Source organism: Nomascus leucogenys, chromosome 1a (genome assembly GCF_006542625.1).
Source record: "Nomascus leucogenys isolate Asia chromosome 1a, Asia_NLE_v1, whole genome shotgun sequence".
NCBI classification, from domain to species: domain Eukaryota; kingdom Metazoa; phylum Chordata; class Mammalia; order Primates; family Hylobatidae; genus Nomascus; species Nomascus leucogenys.
The window spans coordinates 52,006,685-52,025,481 of NC_044381.1; the positions used below are offsets into that span (position 1 = coordinate 52,006,685).

At 43.4% G+C, this 18,797-nt stretch overlaps 1 protein-coding gene across 4 annotated transcripts in view; it reads left to right on the forward strand.

Moving 5' to 3' along the window:
* TLE1 (TLE family member 1, transcriptional corepressor) overlaps positions 1–16,720 on the forward strand; it is a 106,610-nt gene extending 89,890 nt beyond the window's left edge. For all 4 annotated transcript variants that reach the window (XM_030809559.1, XM_030809564.1, XM_030809578.1 and 1 more), the window contains exons 15-20: positions 7,080–7,329; positions 9,346–9,593; positions 12,555–12,702; positions 14,736–14,886; positions 15,879–15,955; positions 16,098–16,720. In XM_030809559.1, the coding sequence (XP_030665419.1) occupies positions 7,080–7,329; positions 9,346–9,593; positions 12,555–12,702; positions 14,736–14,886; positions 15,879–15,955; positions 16,098–16,205 (982 nt within the window). In that variant the 3' untranslated portion in view covers positions 16,206–16,720. The remainder of the gene's footprint in view (positions 1–7,079; positions 7,330–9,345; positions 9,594–12,554; positions 12,703–14,735; positions 14,887–15,878; positions 15,956–16,097) is intronic.
* The last annotated feature ends 2,077 nt before the right edge of the window (positions 16,721–18,797 follow it).

Here is an 18,797-nt window from a genome sequence, read left to right on the forward strand (position 1 = left end):
CAGTTGTGTTTAGCTACAATAATTCCTCACTTTACTTCTCTCTCTCCCTCTTCACCTTGTCAGAAATGACTTTTGGTTTATGGGATATAAATACAGTGTGTATATTTCTTTCTTGGATAATGCTCGTTTTTGTCTGTAGTGATAGTTCCTTTGCTGGAATTTTTTAGTTTAGCTTTGAAATAGCAATATATTAAGCCTCTTTTAGTTTTACTTTCCATCCAAGAATTTCTCCATTTGTATCTTTGTCCTGTTTTGGAGCCTTGTTCCTGCCCCAGCATGTTGAGAAGTTTGGAAACGTGTAATTGATAGAGGAAGTTAGGTCCTAGAACTCAGAATCTTAAATGTTGACTTTGGCTGGAATACTTCCTCATTTATCAACTTGGGTCATCTGTTTCTTGTTTTCTTTGTTTGTAATCTTCTTTTACATATCCATTTTAAGAAGTTTGATATTTGCCTTTTTAAAAAAAATGAAAATAGAGTGTATGCATCTAAATAAGGAAACAAAGAGTCTCCCAACCTAATGCTTTGAAGTTTGCTACTTTCAAGTTAGTTGTTAATAAAGCCCTCCGTTAATGCAGAAATGCTGTCTTCCAAATAAGGTGGGAATTATACCCTGTTCTGCATATTTTCTATTTGGAAGAATACGCGAATGGCCAAACTGGGAAAATTTTGTAGATGTTACGGGTTAGATGTGCAGACCCTTAAAAAAAATTGACAGAGGAAGGTTTTACCCATAGCAGGTAAATTATACTTTCTTCTAAAATCATAGAATAATAAGACTGATTTTCTTATGAGCCCCATGTCACTATTCCTCCCAGCCACCACCTTTATTAGTTTTCAGGCTAAGAGTATCCTCCGGAACCATAAATTACATTATTCTCATCCATTCTATAAGGAACTCGGTTCCCCCAGCCCCCACAGTCACACTCACGATGTTGACATGCCTTATGTTGCTCACGTTGTGTGGGGTAGGTGTCTTTGTCCTGGTGGGTCCCACGTTATCCCTTTTGAGGGGATAACGTCACAGATAGTGCTGACGTGGAAGCTAAGGTAAAGATTAACAGCTCCACTTTTGCAGCTGGGCTGAGCTGGAGTTGGTCTACCGCTTACTAGCTGGGTGGTTATGGGCGAGTTACTTAGCCTCTCCTGTGCCACCTTCCCTCATCTCTAAACAGTAAGGGGATAGTGAGCCCCCTCCTGTGACGTGGCAAACAAAGGTTGACTATATTGCGCTTCATAGTTTTCTTGAAGTACTTTCCCATGTGGCTTCATTACTTCACACCTCAGCAGTCCTGTTCATAGGCTAAGTTTTGTCAGGGCACGTTGTAAAAATGGGGAAATGAGGCTCAAGTTAGTTAGGCATGGTGCCCACATGTTACTGGTCATTAAACTGAAGCAATTGCTTGTGCCTTCTGACTTCTTGCACTCGACTGTGTGGGTCCTGCTTTCCAGGGCCCAGATGCAGGATGGAGGTTGTTCCATGTGACCTCTGGTTGCTTCTGCCACAGCTTGCTTGGGAAGGGCCCAGCATCCACTGGATTTAGCTGGCTTAGGGGAAAGCTATGGATTTCACTTCATTATTGTCATTGCTTTCACTGTCTTTTTCGTGGTCTAAGTCTGCTCTCTAGAGACTGCCTTTCCCCCTTAGGAAAACTGCTACCATCTCTTAGTGACATTTGGTATAATTGCTAGACATTGCCTGGGAAAAGTTGGCTGGCATAACTCAGGGGCTTAGAGAGGAATGCCCACCTTATTTTAGCAGATTTTCCTTACCAGGGCAACTTTTCCTCAATATATAAGTGATTAGGTAACAGTAGACAGCTTGTGGTGTTCTGATCCATTGATGAAGTGCCGGCTGGCGAAACCTTCTGCCTACCCCTGAAGAACGCTGGAATGGGAAAGACATAAATGTTCACCGCATGAGAAATACTATTAGAGAGGTTAGTAGGAAAGGTTAGGACCCTGGGAAAGAATCATCAAGGCTGGGGAGGTCATGGCAGGCAGAGGGAGGGAGGAAGCGGCGTGTACTTGGGAGGGAGGCGGTGCTATTCTAGCAGGAGGGAACAGTTTGTGCGCAACTTGGAGATGTGACGGCATGTGATATTTTAGGGGACTGGCCTGTTGTCCTACGTGGCTGGGAGTTTAAGGTCACATGAAATAAGACTTGTTGGCACTAAATTGTAAAGGGCTTCATGAGCCCTAAAGAGCTTGAAGAGTGAATGAAGGTTTTTAACACGATCGGATTTTTGATCCTTGTTAATATAGCTAACAATTTCACATCCAGAGTGCCAAGTCCATAGGCAGCGGGGCTTGACCGCAGCCATCATCTCCGGGGTCTGTGGTTCTTCATTATTGTTTACTTGATTCTGTCACTGCAGTTCCTATTTCCAGGAAACCAGCAACCCTGTAAACACCTGTTTTCCTTTGACCACAGAACACAGCATAGTTTTATTAACAGGAGCCTGGTCTGCTAGGAAAAATCAACCTGCCCCCTTGGAACACAGTCTTGTTTTCCAGTTCACTGTGGCTGCGAAGGAGCCCGATGGGGACTCTTTGCTTTTAGTTCCTTCACCTCTGCTGTGTGCCCAGTAAATGAAAAGCCCCTTGCTCTTAATGGGTTTTTATTTCATTCACTTTTTACATCTGTGAAGTCGACTGGGCTTTATTCTTTTCGATTCTGACACCAGACTTAAGAATCAGAAGCGATCCTGATCTGTAGGAACTTGATTCAGAAAGCTAGGTGGGGGCTGGGGCTCAGTTCTGAGGCTTTCTGAGATGCAGGTGGGCTTCGCTGTGTGGCCCCTAATGAGGGATCCAGGACTGACTTTCTGCCCTGCAGTTTGCCACGATTCTATCCAAACATCCATCTCTATGCTTTGGGCGTTTGTTCTAGTCTTTGCCGAGTGCCATTTCCCCCACTTTCACCTTTGATGACTTACAAATTTTGGTTTTTTTTGTTACCTCGTCACTGCCCTCGTGCTTTCCTGATCCCCACCCTGCATCTTCCTCCCTTTCCGCATTCCCTGACCCACATACTTGTCCACTGGTTGAGATAAAGCCCTCAATTCAACATATCTTCACTTGGCTTTTTTTTAATTGATGGTGGTGCGATAACAATACTGTCATTTCCTGAAGACTCATTGCAGGTGTCAAGTGCTGTGCTAAGTGTTTTGCAGCTGTTACCACTTTAATCCTTACAGCAACCCCTGCGACCTCTATATTTTATTATTCCTATCTTATGGATCACGAAACAGACACATTCTCGACTGCAGGCTGGCTGATTGGCAAGACCGCAGTTGATGTGGCCAGAGAACCAGAGAGAGGTTCATTTAACAGCAAAGTTTGGGCACTTGATTTGGCTGTGGACCTAATCTAATGTGTTAACTGGTTAACAGCCTTCCCCTCGGCTTTCTCTTGAATAAGTAAATGAATCCAAACTTTAAATATTGGAATACCATACACACACAGAAAAGTGCATGAATCATACGTGTCTAGCTCAGTGACTTTTCACCAAAGGCAGCCACCTGTGTAACCAGCCCTTGGATCAAGGAACAGAGCAGGATCATTGCCCAGAAGCCCCTCCCATGCCCCTTGCAGTCACGAAGGTTAACCACCTCCTTGATTTTCAATACTGCAGATGAGTTTTGCCTGTGTTTGAAATTCTAGAAATGCAGTCATTTCCATGTCCATTATTTTGTATCTGGCTTCATTCTGAATTCAGGTGTGAGCGATATTGATGAATGCCCACTATCTGTTTATATATTCCTCTTTCTGATTGGTTTTACTTTTCCTACTTCCTCAACCAGTAGAGAAAGTTAAGTTTCCTTCTGGGATCCCTTCACCATTGTCATGATGAGCCCTCATTGTGGCCTTTTATTGAAAAAGCTCTGTTATTATTGTAGGTGAATAATTCCTCCCCTGGTTTTTCCCTTCCAGTTGATCCCTCCTAAAGACTCATCCGCCCTTTGTGTTGCTCTGGTGTGTTCATTTGATTTGGCTCTCCAGCACTGCGGGCAGCACCAGCTTCCTGCGAGGCCCCCCGTGACTGATGTATTAACATCCATATGGGTTTCCCGTGGGATGGATGAGTGTTCACAGCTTCTGACAGCAGCTCGCTGCATTGTGAATCAATTTTAAATTGCCTCCGTATGATGATCGCAGGCCTCCTGTGCAGTTTAAAGAAGAGGACACCTGGGAGAGAAGTGGGTGTCTTCCAAAGATCAGCAGACAGATCTCCCGTCTGTTACTCGGTGCATCTATTTAATCTGGAACATTTAACTCTATGATAAGCAGGCTTCCAGTTGGAGGAAGATAAAATTTCCTTTCTCTGAAAAATCTGAGATTGCTGAAAGGGTGCCTCATGGAAACCTGGCCTTACCTGGAGGTGCCCAGCTTGATTTGTGGTACACAGAGAAAAACTAATCCTCACATATGTCATTTCTCTCATAGCACCGAGATCTTTGAGAAGCAGTTTCTCCATCTTAACCATCATCCTTATAAATCATGTGCAACTCAATTGTTTTACTTTTATTTTTTTAATTATTTTTTTTTTTTTTGAGACAGTCCCTTTTGCCCAGGCTGGAGTGCAGTGGCGCGATCTCGGCTCACCGCAAGCTCCGCCTCCCGGGTTCACGCCATTCTCCTGCCTCAGCCTCCCGAGTAGCTGGGACTATAGGCACCCGCCACCACACCTGGCTAATTTTTTTGCATTTTTAGTAGAGATAGGGTTTCACTCTGTTAGCCAGGATGGTCTTGATCTCCTGATCTCATAATCCGCCTGCCTCGGCCTCCCAGAGTGCTGGGATTACAGGCGTGAGCCACCGCGCCCAGCCTCAATTGTTTAATTTTATGGAAATTTACTTGTCATTTCTTCAGTATCACCTGGCTATTTTTTTGTTGTTTTTGGACCCAGAGCATGGAGCCTGATTCTGAGTCATAGAACTTGGCTACTGGACTTTGTTGAGCATTCTTCAAAGCCTAGAATTCTTGTAGGACATGAATAGACTTAAACTCCCATAGTTCTGTGGCAGTCTTCAAGGGCAACAAAATGCTATTTGGTTACGACTCCAAATATCCCATAATAAGTGGCATAGGTTCCTGTTCAACTAACTATAATGTGCATGTTGAAATACCATGTGGACTCGATATATTGCTAAGGACACCAAATAATCCTGTTGGATAAAAAATGAAATTGAGTGGTTTGGTGATGTGAGAGCTTTGAGCTATGTTGTTTTTATATGTGTATTTATTTCCCAGGACAGTCTCCATGGTTCCCATTATATGTGCTTATTCATTCAAATTAAGAGTAACACTAAGGATTTGGGCCAAAAAGCTATTTACTTTTAGTTACTGGAACCAATTTGCCAGCAGATAACAGATTGAGATTGTGTCCTGTGGTTGAGTGGAGGGGAAGTTTAAAAGTCTTCATGTGTCTGATGTTTTGCTTTTATGGAGGGAAGATAATAGCATGCATTTTATTTTCAAGCAAATGTATGTGGGTTTTAAGTGCAGGGTGGTAGAGACCTGGCATAATCGGTTTTCAGTTTTGTGTTTGCTAAGTTACTTTACAAAATTTGAGTTTGTATTAAAATGAAAATTTAAGCTCTGTGTTAGTACTCATGGTGTTTACATTATATTTAAAGCTGCCAATGACAAGCTCCAGAAAGGGCCCGGACTTTCTTGAGGGTAATGGGAAGGAGGAAGCAGTGCATACTTCACTTATTGTTTATGGTTTGAACTTCTAGCTCTCCTAGTGATTTCAAGTTAAGAAAGTGGAAGTAGTGGTCTTCAAAGTAGAATGTGCATATATATATATTTTTTTAAGATGGAGTCTCGCTCTTGTCGCCCAGGCTGGAGTGCAGTGGCGCGATCTCATTCTCATTGTTCAATTCCCATTTATGAGTGAGAACATGCAGGGTTTGGTTTTCTGTTCCTGTGTTAGTTTGCTGGGAATGATGGTTTCCAGTTTCATCCATGTCTCTGCAAGGGACATGAACTCATCCTTTTTTTTTATGGCTTCATAGTATTCCATGGTGTGTATGTGCCGCATTTTCTTTATCCAGTCTGTCATTGAAGGGCATTGGGGTTGGTTCCAAATCTTTGCTATCCAGCAATTGATTTCTGTCTTTGAAATAAACTTGTGGCCCAGAGAGGCCATAGGAGCACCAGTCGTCTTGCTCTTAGCTCAGGCAGTGGGAAGGAAGAAGAGGACAGATATGCTCTCTCCCTATTTATTTTTTTAGAGCAGTTATAGGTTCTTGGCAAAATAGAGTGGAAAGTTACAGAGAGTTCCCATATCCCCCATCCCTCTCCTCTCTTTCAAGTTCAGAACTTCCTCAAAATGCCATCTAACAGCTTCTTCTTATACCTCATTGGTTAGAACATAGGCAGGCCAGGGTAAAGGAGAGCGGAGAAGAGTAGTTTTTTAGCTGGGCACTTTGCTGCCTTGTGGCATTCCTAACCAAGGTAGGCAAGGAAGATTGTTGAGTAGGAAACCTAAAATCTCTGTTTAAAGCCATATAGGATAATCTTATTTTCTCTTCCTTAAGCAAAAGAAAGTTGAAGTCCAAACCATAAACTGGTATTTTTAGAAAGCTGTTTTTTTGGGGGTTGTTTTTGCTGTTGAAATACACTATCTACTCTGTTTAATTATTATTAGTTCTTAAGGGCTTCATCTTTAGCAGAGAAAATAATCATTTAAAATTATACTAAGAAATCATACAATTATACAAGATACATGGAAGGAGGTATTTTATGTTCATTTGGAAGTACATTAAGTGTTTTATAATGAGATTTGAGGGAATGCTTTACAGAATGGGTAAGAACAATTTAAAACCTTTAAAAAATTCTAAATACAGTTCAATATATATGTCATTTGGTACACGCTAGATTTCTGCTATTAATTATTTTAAATTTGCACCATCAGTAAATACTTCGACTTGTATTGATTTCAAAGGAAACTATACAAGAGAATCTTTCCTTTTTTTCGTCTTTTTCGTAGTCGTAGCACATTGCCGAGATAACGACTGCTTCCTCTGTAAATGTGTTTTGTGTCTTCTCTCCAATTGTTTTTCCAAAAGTGCATACTCCTTCCACGTTACTGCAGACGGTCAGATGCAGCCTGTCCCTTTTCCCCCCGACGCCCTCATTGGACCCGGAATCCCCCGGCATGCTCGCCAGATCAACACCCTCAACCACGGGGAGGTGGTGTGTGCAGTGACCATCAGCAACCCCACGAGACACGTGTACACGGGCGGGAAGGGCTGCGTCAAGGTCTGGGACATCAGCCACCCTGGCAATAAGAGTCCTGTCTCCCAGCTCGACTGTCTGGTGAGTGAACAGGAACTGGTGCACAAGGGCAATTTCTCCCTGGAGATTCAATAAGGAAATAGCTGTGTGGGCCTGGGTTTTATTCCCATTATGAGGAAATAGAAGCCCCTTCTGTTTCCTGTGTTGGGTATTTAACCCCCTCGGCTCCCCGTTTAAATGCGAAGGTTTCATTTGTTGCTGTTGTACTGGCCAAATCCCAGAGTTGATGGATTTCTTTTTAAAAAATATTTTACAGTGGTTTACAGAGGCTGTCCTTGTGTATGGATGTGTGTTACAAAAGAGAGTTTCCCATTTAATGGACAAAAGCACAACTTGGCCTGGACTCTGATCCCTGCCATCCACTCGGTTTTTAATTGACCTATAGCCTTTAGATAAATACAGAATAGTAAATATTTGATAACATGGCATAAAAACCATTCTGAACAGGGTCTGTGTTTTTAAGGGAGACCTGAGAGAGCTGGTTAGGTTTTATGACCTTAACTTCAGGAAAGGGTTAAAGGCTGTCACTGCAAAGACCCAGGGCAGCCATCAACAAAAGAGAGCAGTGAGAATGCTTTCCCAGAGTACCTAAGCCACATCCACTCAGAGCCTGAGAATACCATTTTGTATTTTTCAGGGACATAAAACAGAGCCTGAGAATACCATTTTGCATTTTTCAGGGACATAAAACATGTTGGGACATGTTCCGATCTCTCTCTCTCTCTTTTTTTTTTTTTTGAGACGGAGTCTCACTGTGTCGCCCAGGCTGGAGTGCAGTGGCTGGATCTCGGCTCACTGCAGGCTCCGCCTCCCGCGTTCACATCATTCTCCTGCCTCAGCCTCCCTAGTAGCTGGAACTACAGGCGCCCACCACCGCACCCGGCTAATTTTTTGTATTTTTAGTAGAGATGGGGTTTCACCGTGTTAGCCAGGATGGTCTCGATCTCCTGACCTTGTGATCTGCCCACCTCGGCCTCCCAAAGTGCTGGGATTATAGGCGTGAGCCACCGCGCCCGGCCATGTTCTGATCTCTAAACCATAACCCCAGGATTTACAGAGCACATACCACTGGCCTTAAGCAGACTCCGAGCTGCCCTGCCCTGCCCTGGCGTGGTGTCTGTCTGCCTGCACTCTGCTGTTGCAGATGGTGCCTTGTACCCACTGCCTGCCTGGAAAATTGTAGGGATTACGGAGAAAGTGTTTCCAAAAAGCAGAGTCGGAGTGTTTTTGAAACACAGGCTTTTTTAGAGTAGTTATTAGTGCATTTTTTAAAAAAACCAAATAACTTCAAAATGTCATCATTCATGAAATTCATATTTAAATATGGCCCAATATTCTATAGCAGTAGGAGTATCCTTTGTTGAAGTCACGTGCTTAAAGTTTCTTTAATCTTTGAAAGATAATCCATCTTTAAAAGCATGTAAGCAAACTTTAGCCATATCTGCATCTTTCAGGGGTTGATCATGTGAGGGGCCCCCCACCCCCAGCCCCTTCATATGTGTTGGTTTTGATGGAAAGATGCCTGCTTTTATCAGGTTCTTTGGCCTTTGCATTGAGGGGCTTAAATATAACAGCAGCCACATGACAACTTGAGAAAGAAGCTCTGGTAAATTCTTAGCAAGAATCCTTCTGACTAATGAGGTAATGTGCTAAGTATAAAGAAGACCGAAACATAGAGGGTGGGCCTGCAGTTTGCAAGAGGTAAATAATGCAGGATGATGAGGTAGATTTATAAACTAGCTTGGAAAAGTGGTTTCTTCTCAGGGAACTATGTGTACACCTGTACCTCATACCTAGATAGTTTCAGCTGTGTGACGCAGGACACCAGAAGCAGTTACCTAAGCTCCTGTGAATTTGTTTTGTTTACTATTTTGAAGGAGACAGTTGTACTTGGACCCCAATCTTGACTAGAGAACTCTTGCTCTGTTAGAGTGTCCATGAAACGCCACTCTTAAAAAACCAAGACTGCCATTAGAGAACATGGTGCTATGATTGCTCGGTAATTCATTATAGCAATGAATTATGTTTATTTTACAGAACAGAGACAATTATATCCGTTCCTGTAAATTGCTACCTGATGGCTGCACTCTCATAGTGGGAGGGGAAGCCAGTACTTTGTCCATTTGGGACCTGGCGGCTCCGACCCCACGCATCAAGGCGGAGCTGACGTCCTCGGCCCCCGCCTGCTACGCCCTGGCCATCAGCCCCGATTCCAAGGTCTGCTTCTCATGCTGCAGCGACGGCAACATCGCTGTGTGGGATCTGCACAACCAGACACTAGTGAGGTGAGCAAAGATGGTCATCTAAGGAGGGGTTCGCTTCTTGAGCAGCTGGGCCTATCACCTCTGCTTCTCTCTGGCTGCCTGCAGCCCACACAATAAAAGCCTCTTGAATGCCAGGCATGCGGCTAGGTGATGGGGGAACAAAGACAACTGTGTTGCTGCCTTTGGGGGGCTTACAGTCTTGCTACTATTCCTGGTGTCACTGAGACTTTCTATCTCCTTAATGTGCCAATTCTTCAGCCCACATACAGACTCCAAACTTATTCTAAAAATATTTCTGGCTTTTGCCAAGGGGTGGCCTAATGTGGATTGCACAGCAGCACAAAAGGCCCTTGATACTAGATGTTTTGGGCTTTGGCTAGAATTTGGTGCAGACAAGAGCTAATTGATAAAAGATAACAGAAAATCAACAAAGGGACATGAGAAGAGGAGATTCTATGAATTTTGCCCATAAAATGGTTTTAAAGTATCTCAATAATGAAATAGGAGACCTGCCCAGGGGTGGTTCCACCCAGGAGCCCACAGGGCTCTGCCTGGCATCCTTGCATCCGCCCCGTCACCATAGCAGCAGCTGCAGTTCTGGTACCCTTGTGTCTCTCCTCAGCTCCCCCACCAAATGCCCCCTTCAGAAGTCAGTGCTCACATCAGAGCTGTTCTCAAAAAGTCTTTTTAAAGTAAGCACGAATGAAACATGAAAGGTAAAATGAGCATGTGTTTTACTCTTGTTTCATCTTCGCTGGGAAACCATCCCTGCGGATGGCGCAGTTTGGGGTCCGTGGCGTGTTTGGTAAGTCCCTTCTCATGCTGCACAGAGAAGGGACGGGCTCCAGAAGTCATCATGACAGCTCACTCTCTTCAGACCTCCGCTGTAGAAATCCATTAAGTGTCGTTGAGCCGGGCCTGGTCCCTGTGTGTGGGTGACAATGCGGCAGTTACTTTCCTCTTCTGTTTGCTGGGCAATGTAGGTGAGCAAAATGGAATAATGGAGCCAGAGCCGAACGCCCTCTCAACCTTTTATCCTAGCAAAAGTTACTTGGTTTTTTTTCTTTTTTTAAAACTCCATAAGTAGCACTTCCAAAATATCAATTCTAAGCACTTTTCAAATATTCCTCCACTTAGTCCTCATAACATCTGTCCTGCTATTTGCCCCATTTTATAGATGAAGTGCCTGAGGCTCAGAGAGGGTAAGTTACTGGCTTCAGGTCACACAGTCAGATGTGGTGGAGCCAAGTTGAGGCCCAGGCATTCTGCTGTCTTGTTTGTGCTCTGAACCCTTGCTCCGTGCCGGCTCCTGGGGAGTAAATACCTGTTGGATAGAATGGGGTAACGTCTTACAAATCTTTCTCTGGACCGCCCACAGGTGGCTAGTGGCTGCCGCATGTAACAGGGCCATGTACAGCCTGTTGAATGTCTTTGTATCCACTGTAACCCAGCACGTTCTGAACAGTCGTAGGATGTGCCTGAGAGTAGTGCTGAAGTATATGGATGGAGGGAGGGCAGAGGGATGGGGGAGCAGCCATCAGGTACTGTATGTCAGCAGAGGAAGGTGTTTTCAGTCAAGGAGGAACAGCATTTAATGAGTTAGAAAGGTCAAAAGAAGTCAGAGCGTCACTGGATTTCCAGAGCTGTTTGAAGGGAAGAAAAGCAACACTTTCACCAAGTGAAGCAGGGACTGCTCCAGGCCTGGGTGTTCTGTGGGGACGTCTGGGAAGCAAGTGGAAACACTGGAGGTCCACCTGCACGGCCGCAGGAGAGAGGACTCAACTTGGATCCTAAAGTGCAGAAGTTGGTGATGGCTTGCAGAGAGACGATGTTGAAAGTCATGGTTCACGTCTTGGCTTAGAATTTAGGGCAGTAGTGGTGCTTTTTCCTTCCCTTGCACTCTTTAAAATCCAAGCTCAGGTTAAAAGTTTGGAGCTCTACAGGAATGATAAGGTGTGGGGATCCTGGAGGAAGAAACAGCATGGTAACTTTCTTCTTGGTGTTGAAATTCCCACGCAGTTCTTTACTGGATCCCGCCTGGTTCTGAGGCTGGGTCTAGACTTTGCTCGCCTTTTCTGGCCGCTCCCCCACCAGCTCCCTCTCAGCATGCAGAACTGAGTCCACCAGTCACCGTCCCTGCTGGGGCTTACACTGACCTCCCCTCAGCAGCTCTGCTAGTTGCCTTGCACAGCATCTGTGCTCAGCAGATCCCTGTTGGCTGATCATTTCTGGTGGCGATTTTTGAATGAAGCACAAGGTTCTTTAAAGAACAACCTTGTGCTTCGCTTGGAGGCAGAGTCTTGCTGAGGTGCCCATGGGTCTGTCTCAGCAATTACCTCTGTCTCTGCCCAATGCCTCTGAGGTCAGGAGGCCGGCATGCGTGACCCTTTGTCTCTGGGAGTCCAGATTTCCTAATGCAGGGCTGTTTCTAACACAGAAAGCAAGGTTGAGTAAATACATGAGCTCATGCTCTGTTGGCACGTAGGGCATTGCTGTGTTGATTCACTCGTGGAAACAGGAATGCTTCTGTACACCCTGTGCTTGTAACGTCCCCATTTCTTTCTCTCATGGACTCAGGCCTGCATGATTAAAGAACAGACCTTTATCTTTCCATAAGGAATACAATTGGGATTTTGTTTGTTTGTCTTTTATTTTCTATTTAACAGTTAAACACTTTTCCAGACCTGGAAAGAATTTTACCTTCCAGATGGATTTGTCAGAGTAGCATATTTAAGTTCTGGGTAGTGACCTGCAGTGGCATTCCATTTCTTTAGCACTTGGATCGTGAAAAAAGGGAAAGACAATCGCAGGTGCTGTTTCCCCTCCTCCTCGGGGGACGGTTAGTTTGATCGTGCACATCAGCAGACACTGGCGGGATGACACACACACACGCACACACACAGGGTCCAAAACTAACAACACAACAGTGTTTACCTTGAGCTCTGGCAGGAAATCATTATTCAATCTGGTTTGTTTTATCAGGCAATTCCAGGGCCACACAGATGGAGCCAGCTGTATTGACATTTCTAATGATGGCACCAAGCTCTGGACGGGCGGTTTGGACAACACGGTCAGGTCCTGGGACCTGCGTGAGGGGCGGCAGCTGCAGCAGCACGACTTCACCTCCCAGGTAACTGAGTGGCTTCCGCCTGCCCCCGAGTCTGGGAGGTGGCTGGAGTGTGTCTTCCTCCTCACAAGCCTCCCTCCTTACCCTAGGATGGTAGTGGCTGGACAAACAGATCAGGGCTGAATTTGAGGTAACTAATTTAAAAACAACGACCACCACCTCCTCCTTCACCACCCTTGCCCCTACCTTCCCCAAAACTCCTAGAGTGGTTTTTAGAATCCTGCAGGTTAAGGCGTGTTCTGTGTTATATTTACATATGAGTTTGTTTAAGGGATTTGTACAGTGAGGAATGTATAGTTTTCCTTCAGCAGTGTTTGATCTGTGGCACATATTCTCACCATCTAATGCAGGAGTAGGAGATGATTTTTTGATTCCCAAATAAACAGAACTTGAGAAATCTGCAGAATGTCACAAAGAGTAAAGTCACAGCTGCTCTGAAAGTTCATTTATTTCGCCTGCACCAGAGAGCTTAAGAAAATGTACAGTACCTCAGTGATACCCATTTTATTCCTCATCCTTTAAAAAATGAACTTGTGGCTGACTAGATTTGCAGACTTTTGAAATAATATATAAATGGCAACTTTGTAGATTGTGAAAAGTATTTTGATGTTCAGTGTCTGAATGTAGACTTGTTTTGGAAAAAACAGTGTTTGCCATTTTAAATGCTTTCTGGTGGTAGAATTGTTCTTTTGATCATGACTTGGCATTTTTTTTTTTTACCTCGTTTTGTAATAAAAATAATTCTACTCAGAAAACTAGGACAGAAACAGAAAACAAGCATATACACTTCTAAATTTCATATTCCTGTTAACATTTTGTTGAGTTTCTTGGAGTCTTGCTGTTTTCACTCTTTCCCAACATAAGCAGGATACAATTTTTGTTCTGCCTTTTTTTTAAACTTCTTAGAGAAATTCTCAAATACATATGAGTACAGCAAATGTCCAAGCATTTATGAAAGTACAGAGAATTGTACAATAAATGCCACATGCCCATCGCTCAGCTTTAAGTTATTTGGCCATATGATAACTCTCGTTCCCACCCCCAAACACTGGATTATTTTAAAATAAATTCCAGCAGCATGTCATTTTATCCATAAGCACAGTCATGCACCATATAATCTTTTAGCCAGGGACAGACCACATATGTGACAGTGGTCCCTTAAGATTATCATACCATATTTTTACTGTACCTTTTCAATGTTTAGATGTATCTGGATGTACAAATACTTCCCATTATGATACAGTTGCCTACAGTACTCAGTACAGTAACATGCTGTGCAGGGTTGTAGCCTACGAGCGATAGGCTCCACTATCTAGGTGTGTGTAAATGCACTCTCTGAAGTTCACACAATAAAGTCACCTAACGAGGCCGGGCATGGTGGCTCATGCCTGTAATCCCAGCACTTTGGGTGGCTGAGGCAGGCGGATCACGAGGTCAGGAGATCAAGACCGTCCTGGCTAACATGGTGAAACCCCATCTCTACTAAAAATACAAAAAATTAGCTGGGCGTGGTGGCAGGCCCCTGTAGTCCCAGCTACTAGGGAGGCTGAGGCAGGAGAATGGCGTGAACCCAGGAGGCGGAGCTTGTAGTGAGCCGAGATCGCGCCACTGCACTCCAGCCTGGGAGACAGAGTGAGACCTCGTTTCAAAAAAAAAAAAAAAAAAAAAAAAAAAGTCACCTAACGACACATTTCTCAGAACATATCCCCCTCGATAGGTGATATATGATCGTATTTCAGTTAGTGTCTCTGAAAGGTAAAGCCTCCTTTAAAATGTACACATGAATGCCATTATTATTAGGAATCATTTCTTAATGTTATCCCAAAGGACAGAGGGGTTCAAATGTTTCCAGTTTCCTAAAGGTTTTGACACTTGGTTCATCTGCATTAGATCACTTGCTCTGTGGACCTCCCCACAGTCTGTACTTGGCTGATTACTTCCCCCCATTCTTGCTATTTCCCCCGCTTTCACATTGCATCTTCCCTTCCTAAGTGTATCAGGCAGAATCATGAGTGAGCCTGTCCTGCTCCTTGCAGATCTTCTCCCTGGGGTACTGCCCCACCGGGGAGTGGCTGGCAGTGGGCATGGAGAGCAGCAATGTGGAGGTGCTGCACGTGAACAAGCCCGACAAGTACCAGCTGCACCTGCACGAGAGCTGCGTGCTGTCCCTGAAATTTGCTTACTGTGGTGAGTTCAGCCGAAAGGAAACTGGCGGCCGTCGATGGCCCAAATGGAAAACGCTTCTTAAAAAAATATGGTGGAGATCATATCTGGAAAAAATGTTGTTCTCCGAGCAGCTGGATGCAATAATTCTATTGTTTTAATATGCCCTTCAGAGCACAGCAATGTCTGTTTCAGTCTGTTTTGCTAATTTGAGAAAAGTCAGCAGGCAATGTAATTGCCTAATACAAGGTTTGGACACAAGTTTGTTTTGGGGGGGTTGGGAGACGACAATGAGTTTCCACTCTGAAGAGGGGTGGGTGGGAATTTATTGAAGAATGAGGCAGGGGCAGTGGAAGTCATTGTGAGCTGGCCATGATGAGGAATTCAGGGTTAGAGAAGCCGATATTTAGATACATCCAGACACTTAGTTACACTCTACCGTGAGGATGAAGAGGGAAGAAGTTCATGTGGAGACCCTTCTTGTGCACTGCAGATGGGCAGATATCTGTTCACAGGATGCATAGATGGATGGACGGACAGATGGATGGATGGATGGATAGATAGATGGATGGACGGATGGATGAGTGCCTATCACTTATTGAGCATTTTTATTCATGCTATATGATGTGACTGGCATTTTACTTAAGTTGGATGTTTAATCCTTTAATTCCCATTAAAGATGGGAATCTTTAATCCCAGTTTATCATGAGGAGACTGACTAAAATAGAACACATTCTTCATTGATTCTATATTTGAGGGTTACCGTGTGTTGGATATGATGCTACTAATCCTGTATCCAGTGACTAAGGAGGCTGACACTTCTTAGATTATACCCAAGATCGCTGATAAATCACTGAGGAGCCCAGATTAAAACCTCTGTTCATATCATGGACCAGTCCTTAGGGCATGATAGTTCATACATGAAAAATGTTCTTAGTTTGATTAAGTCCAAGTTGCTAATTGTATAGAAGGAGTTTTAACCTTGTGAAAACTAGATATTCCTTTGCTAATTCTAGGTAAATGGTTTGTGAGTACTGGAAAAGATAACCTCCTCAATGCTTGGCGGACCCCCTATGGAGCCAGCATATTCCAGGTGAGTAAGTGCTCCTCACCTAGATCCACAATTTGACCACAGTGTCGCCTTTGAAACCAGGAGTGAAGGTGCCTCCGAGGGAGCCGGGCCCCTGAGTACCGTTGTTCCACATTAAACACGTGTCCATTGTTTTCTCTTCCAGTCCAAAGAGTCCTCGTCAGTGCTTAGCTGTGACATCTCTGTGGATGATAAGTACATAGTCACTGGCTCAGGGGACAAGAAGGCTACAGTTTATGAAGTCATCTACTGAAAACATTATGTGGTTTAACGTTTATAGTTGAATTGGGCCAAAATGTTTCGAATTTGTAGAAATAGAAAAGTTGTAACTTTAAAAGAGAAAAAAAATTACAAACACCTGTTTCCAAACCTTGACACGAAACTACTTTGAGTCTACAAAGAGGAGGCGACAAGTCCATCAGCAGAAAGTCACCTGTCTACATAGACCAAATGGAGCACCAAGGCCAAGCGGACAGAGGGGCCATGGGTTGTAGGATTGAGGAACGGAATCTGCCGACTCACGTGACAGCCCATTCTTTCTTTCTGGGTGATCTGGGGATCACCCCTTGCCCAAGTGTGAGATTACCTTTCTATTCCTTGCAGTTCACCTCACTTTCCGTCCTTTGTAGAGCAGTGGTGTCTCCAATGAACTTGTTTCCTGGTTTTGCATCTTGTGAAATGTTTTTTTGTATTTTTGTTGAAGGTTAAACATTTGTATAAACTGTAAATATATTTGGTTTATTACAGTAAAGGCTTTAGTACCAATAAGTGGTTTCCCTTTTCTTTCTTCATTGTTTTTTATTAAAGCTTTGGGATCATCAATGTGGGTTTTATAAACAAAGATTATACATTTGTAGAGGAAGTTTTGAATTGCACTGCTTATTTTATAAATATATTTGGTGGTAGGCTCCCATTGCATAAGAACCTAATCCTTCACAAGCTTGAGTTACTGGGAACTCAAGACTAGGAATTGTGAGTAATTGAAGGTTTACTAATGACAGTTTTCTTTAGGAAGGTAAAATTACTTCATCAAGATTTGTTCTTTTGTTATGATACTATTGTGATTCAAGGTCACAAATTAAAGCTCTACTTTTTTCTGGTGATTCATTGAAAGGCAAAATATTCCTTTTTCTAGGAAGGCCCAATCTTTTCTTTCTTTTTCCCTTTCTCTTCCTTTCTCTCTTTCTTTCATTCTCTCCCTTTTTTTTTTTTTTTTTTTTTTTTGTTTAAAGATTTGGGTTCACACTGTTTGTTACCCAGGTTGGAGTGCAATGGCATGATCACATCTCACGGCAGCCTTGAACTCCTGGGCTTAAGCAATCCTCCCACTTCAGCCTCCTGAATAGCCGGGCTAATTTTTTTTTTTTTTTTTTTTAATTTTTATTTTTTGTAGAGGCAGAGTCTCACTTTGTTGCCCAGGCTGGTCTCGACCTCCTGGCCTCAAGTGATCCTCCTGCTTTGGTCTCCTAAAGTGCTAGGATTAAAGGCATGACCCACTACATGCCAGCTTCAATAGTTTCAAATCTGTATTCTCTCTCTTCACAAGCTTCACTTGGGTTTTGTGTTATGATCTATGATACACAGAAAGCTGCAGAGTTCATTAACCTGTAAAAGGTGGAAAGTCAGCTGGTTTTGTCTTCATTAATACTTATTTGGTCTATTATATTAATTTACTTAAGCCAACCATACCCAGCACTTCTCCCCATTTTTCTCATTAAGGCCCTCCCTGCAGCTCTAGCCATTATTATCTATCATTAGTCTTTGGTCTTTATCTTTGTGGACATGCTTTTACTAATTTGATTAGATGAAATCTGTAACCCTGGGCTTTTAATAAGTTACCATCCATGTTTCCTCCTGAAAAAGCTACATGGCTCATTTTTTATATACTATTATACACTGTTATTTTCTATTATTTTATAAAATAATAGCTAATAATTTTAAGGCAGTGTTCCTGGCTGTTTAAAAATAGCACCTAAGGAATTTTTAATGCTCTTGTGCTCTTATGATCCAGCGAGTTGTTGGCAGTTTGTCTTAATATTTTTCATTTGTTACCCAGACCTTGTTCTTTATATATTCAAAAACATTACTTTGTTTGCTTTTTGCCAAAAAAAAAAATGTTTATGTACTGAGTTAAATATTTTCACTTCTCATTAAGTGAATGGCAAACCCCCATTACTAAAGCTGATTTTGCCGTCATCCTTTCCTGGTATAACGAAGTAGCTTTCTATCCGACGGACTCCGATGGCTTGTTAATGGAGTGTTTATCTTTTCTGTTCTCTCTCCCTCCCCACCTTACTTCCCTATTTTCTCTAATACCAACAATGAAGTAGCTTAAAAACCATTAGAGTTTGTCTCCCTCCCACCTGCGACCCAGGGACCCAGGCCCACAGTGCGGCTCTGCACTTGTAAGGCCTCTCTAGTTGCCACCACTTCCAGCCAGCAGCGGGGAAAGAGCAGAAGTCCAGGGAAAGGGATGTGTTTTTAAGCAGGTAACTAGAATTTGTTCCACCACTTTTATTTGCCAGTCCATCGGCAGCGAGTTTGTCACATGATGGCCACAAGGGAGACTGGAAATGCGATGTCTTGCTTTGCAGCCATATGCCCGTGGAGAAGGGGGATGCATGTGTGTGAATTAAAGAGATACTCCTGTTTTCTGTTAGTGGATTTTCTCCCTTCATTTTCCCTCATACTTTATAGTTCCCAAACTTGTGACATTCTTTCTGTAACGGGATTTTTCTGAAACTTTTTATCAACTCGTAGATCATCTTGAATCTGATGAAGCCACTTCTATTTGATTTTGGAAGAGGCTCTGACTGTGTTGGTGGCAAGAGTCCTGGAGCAAGCC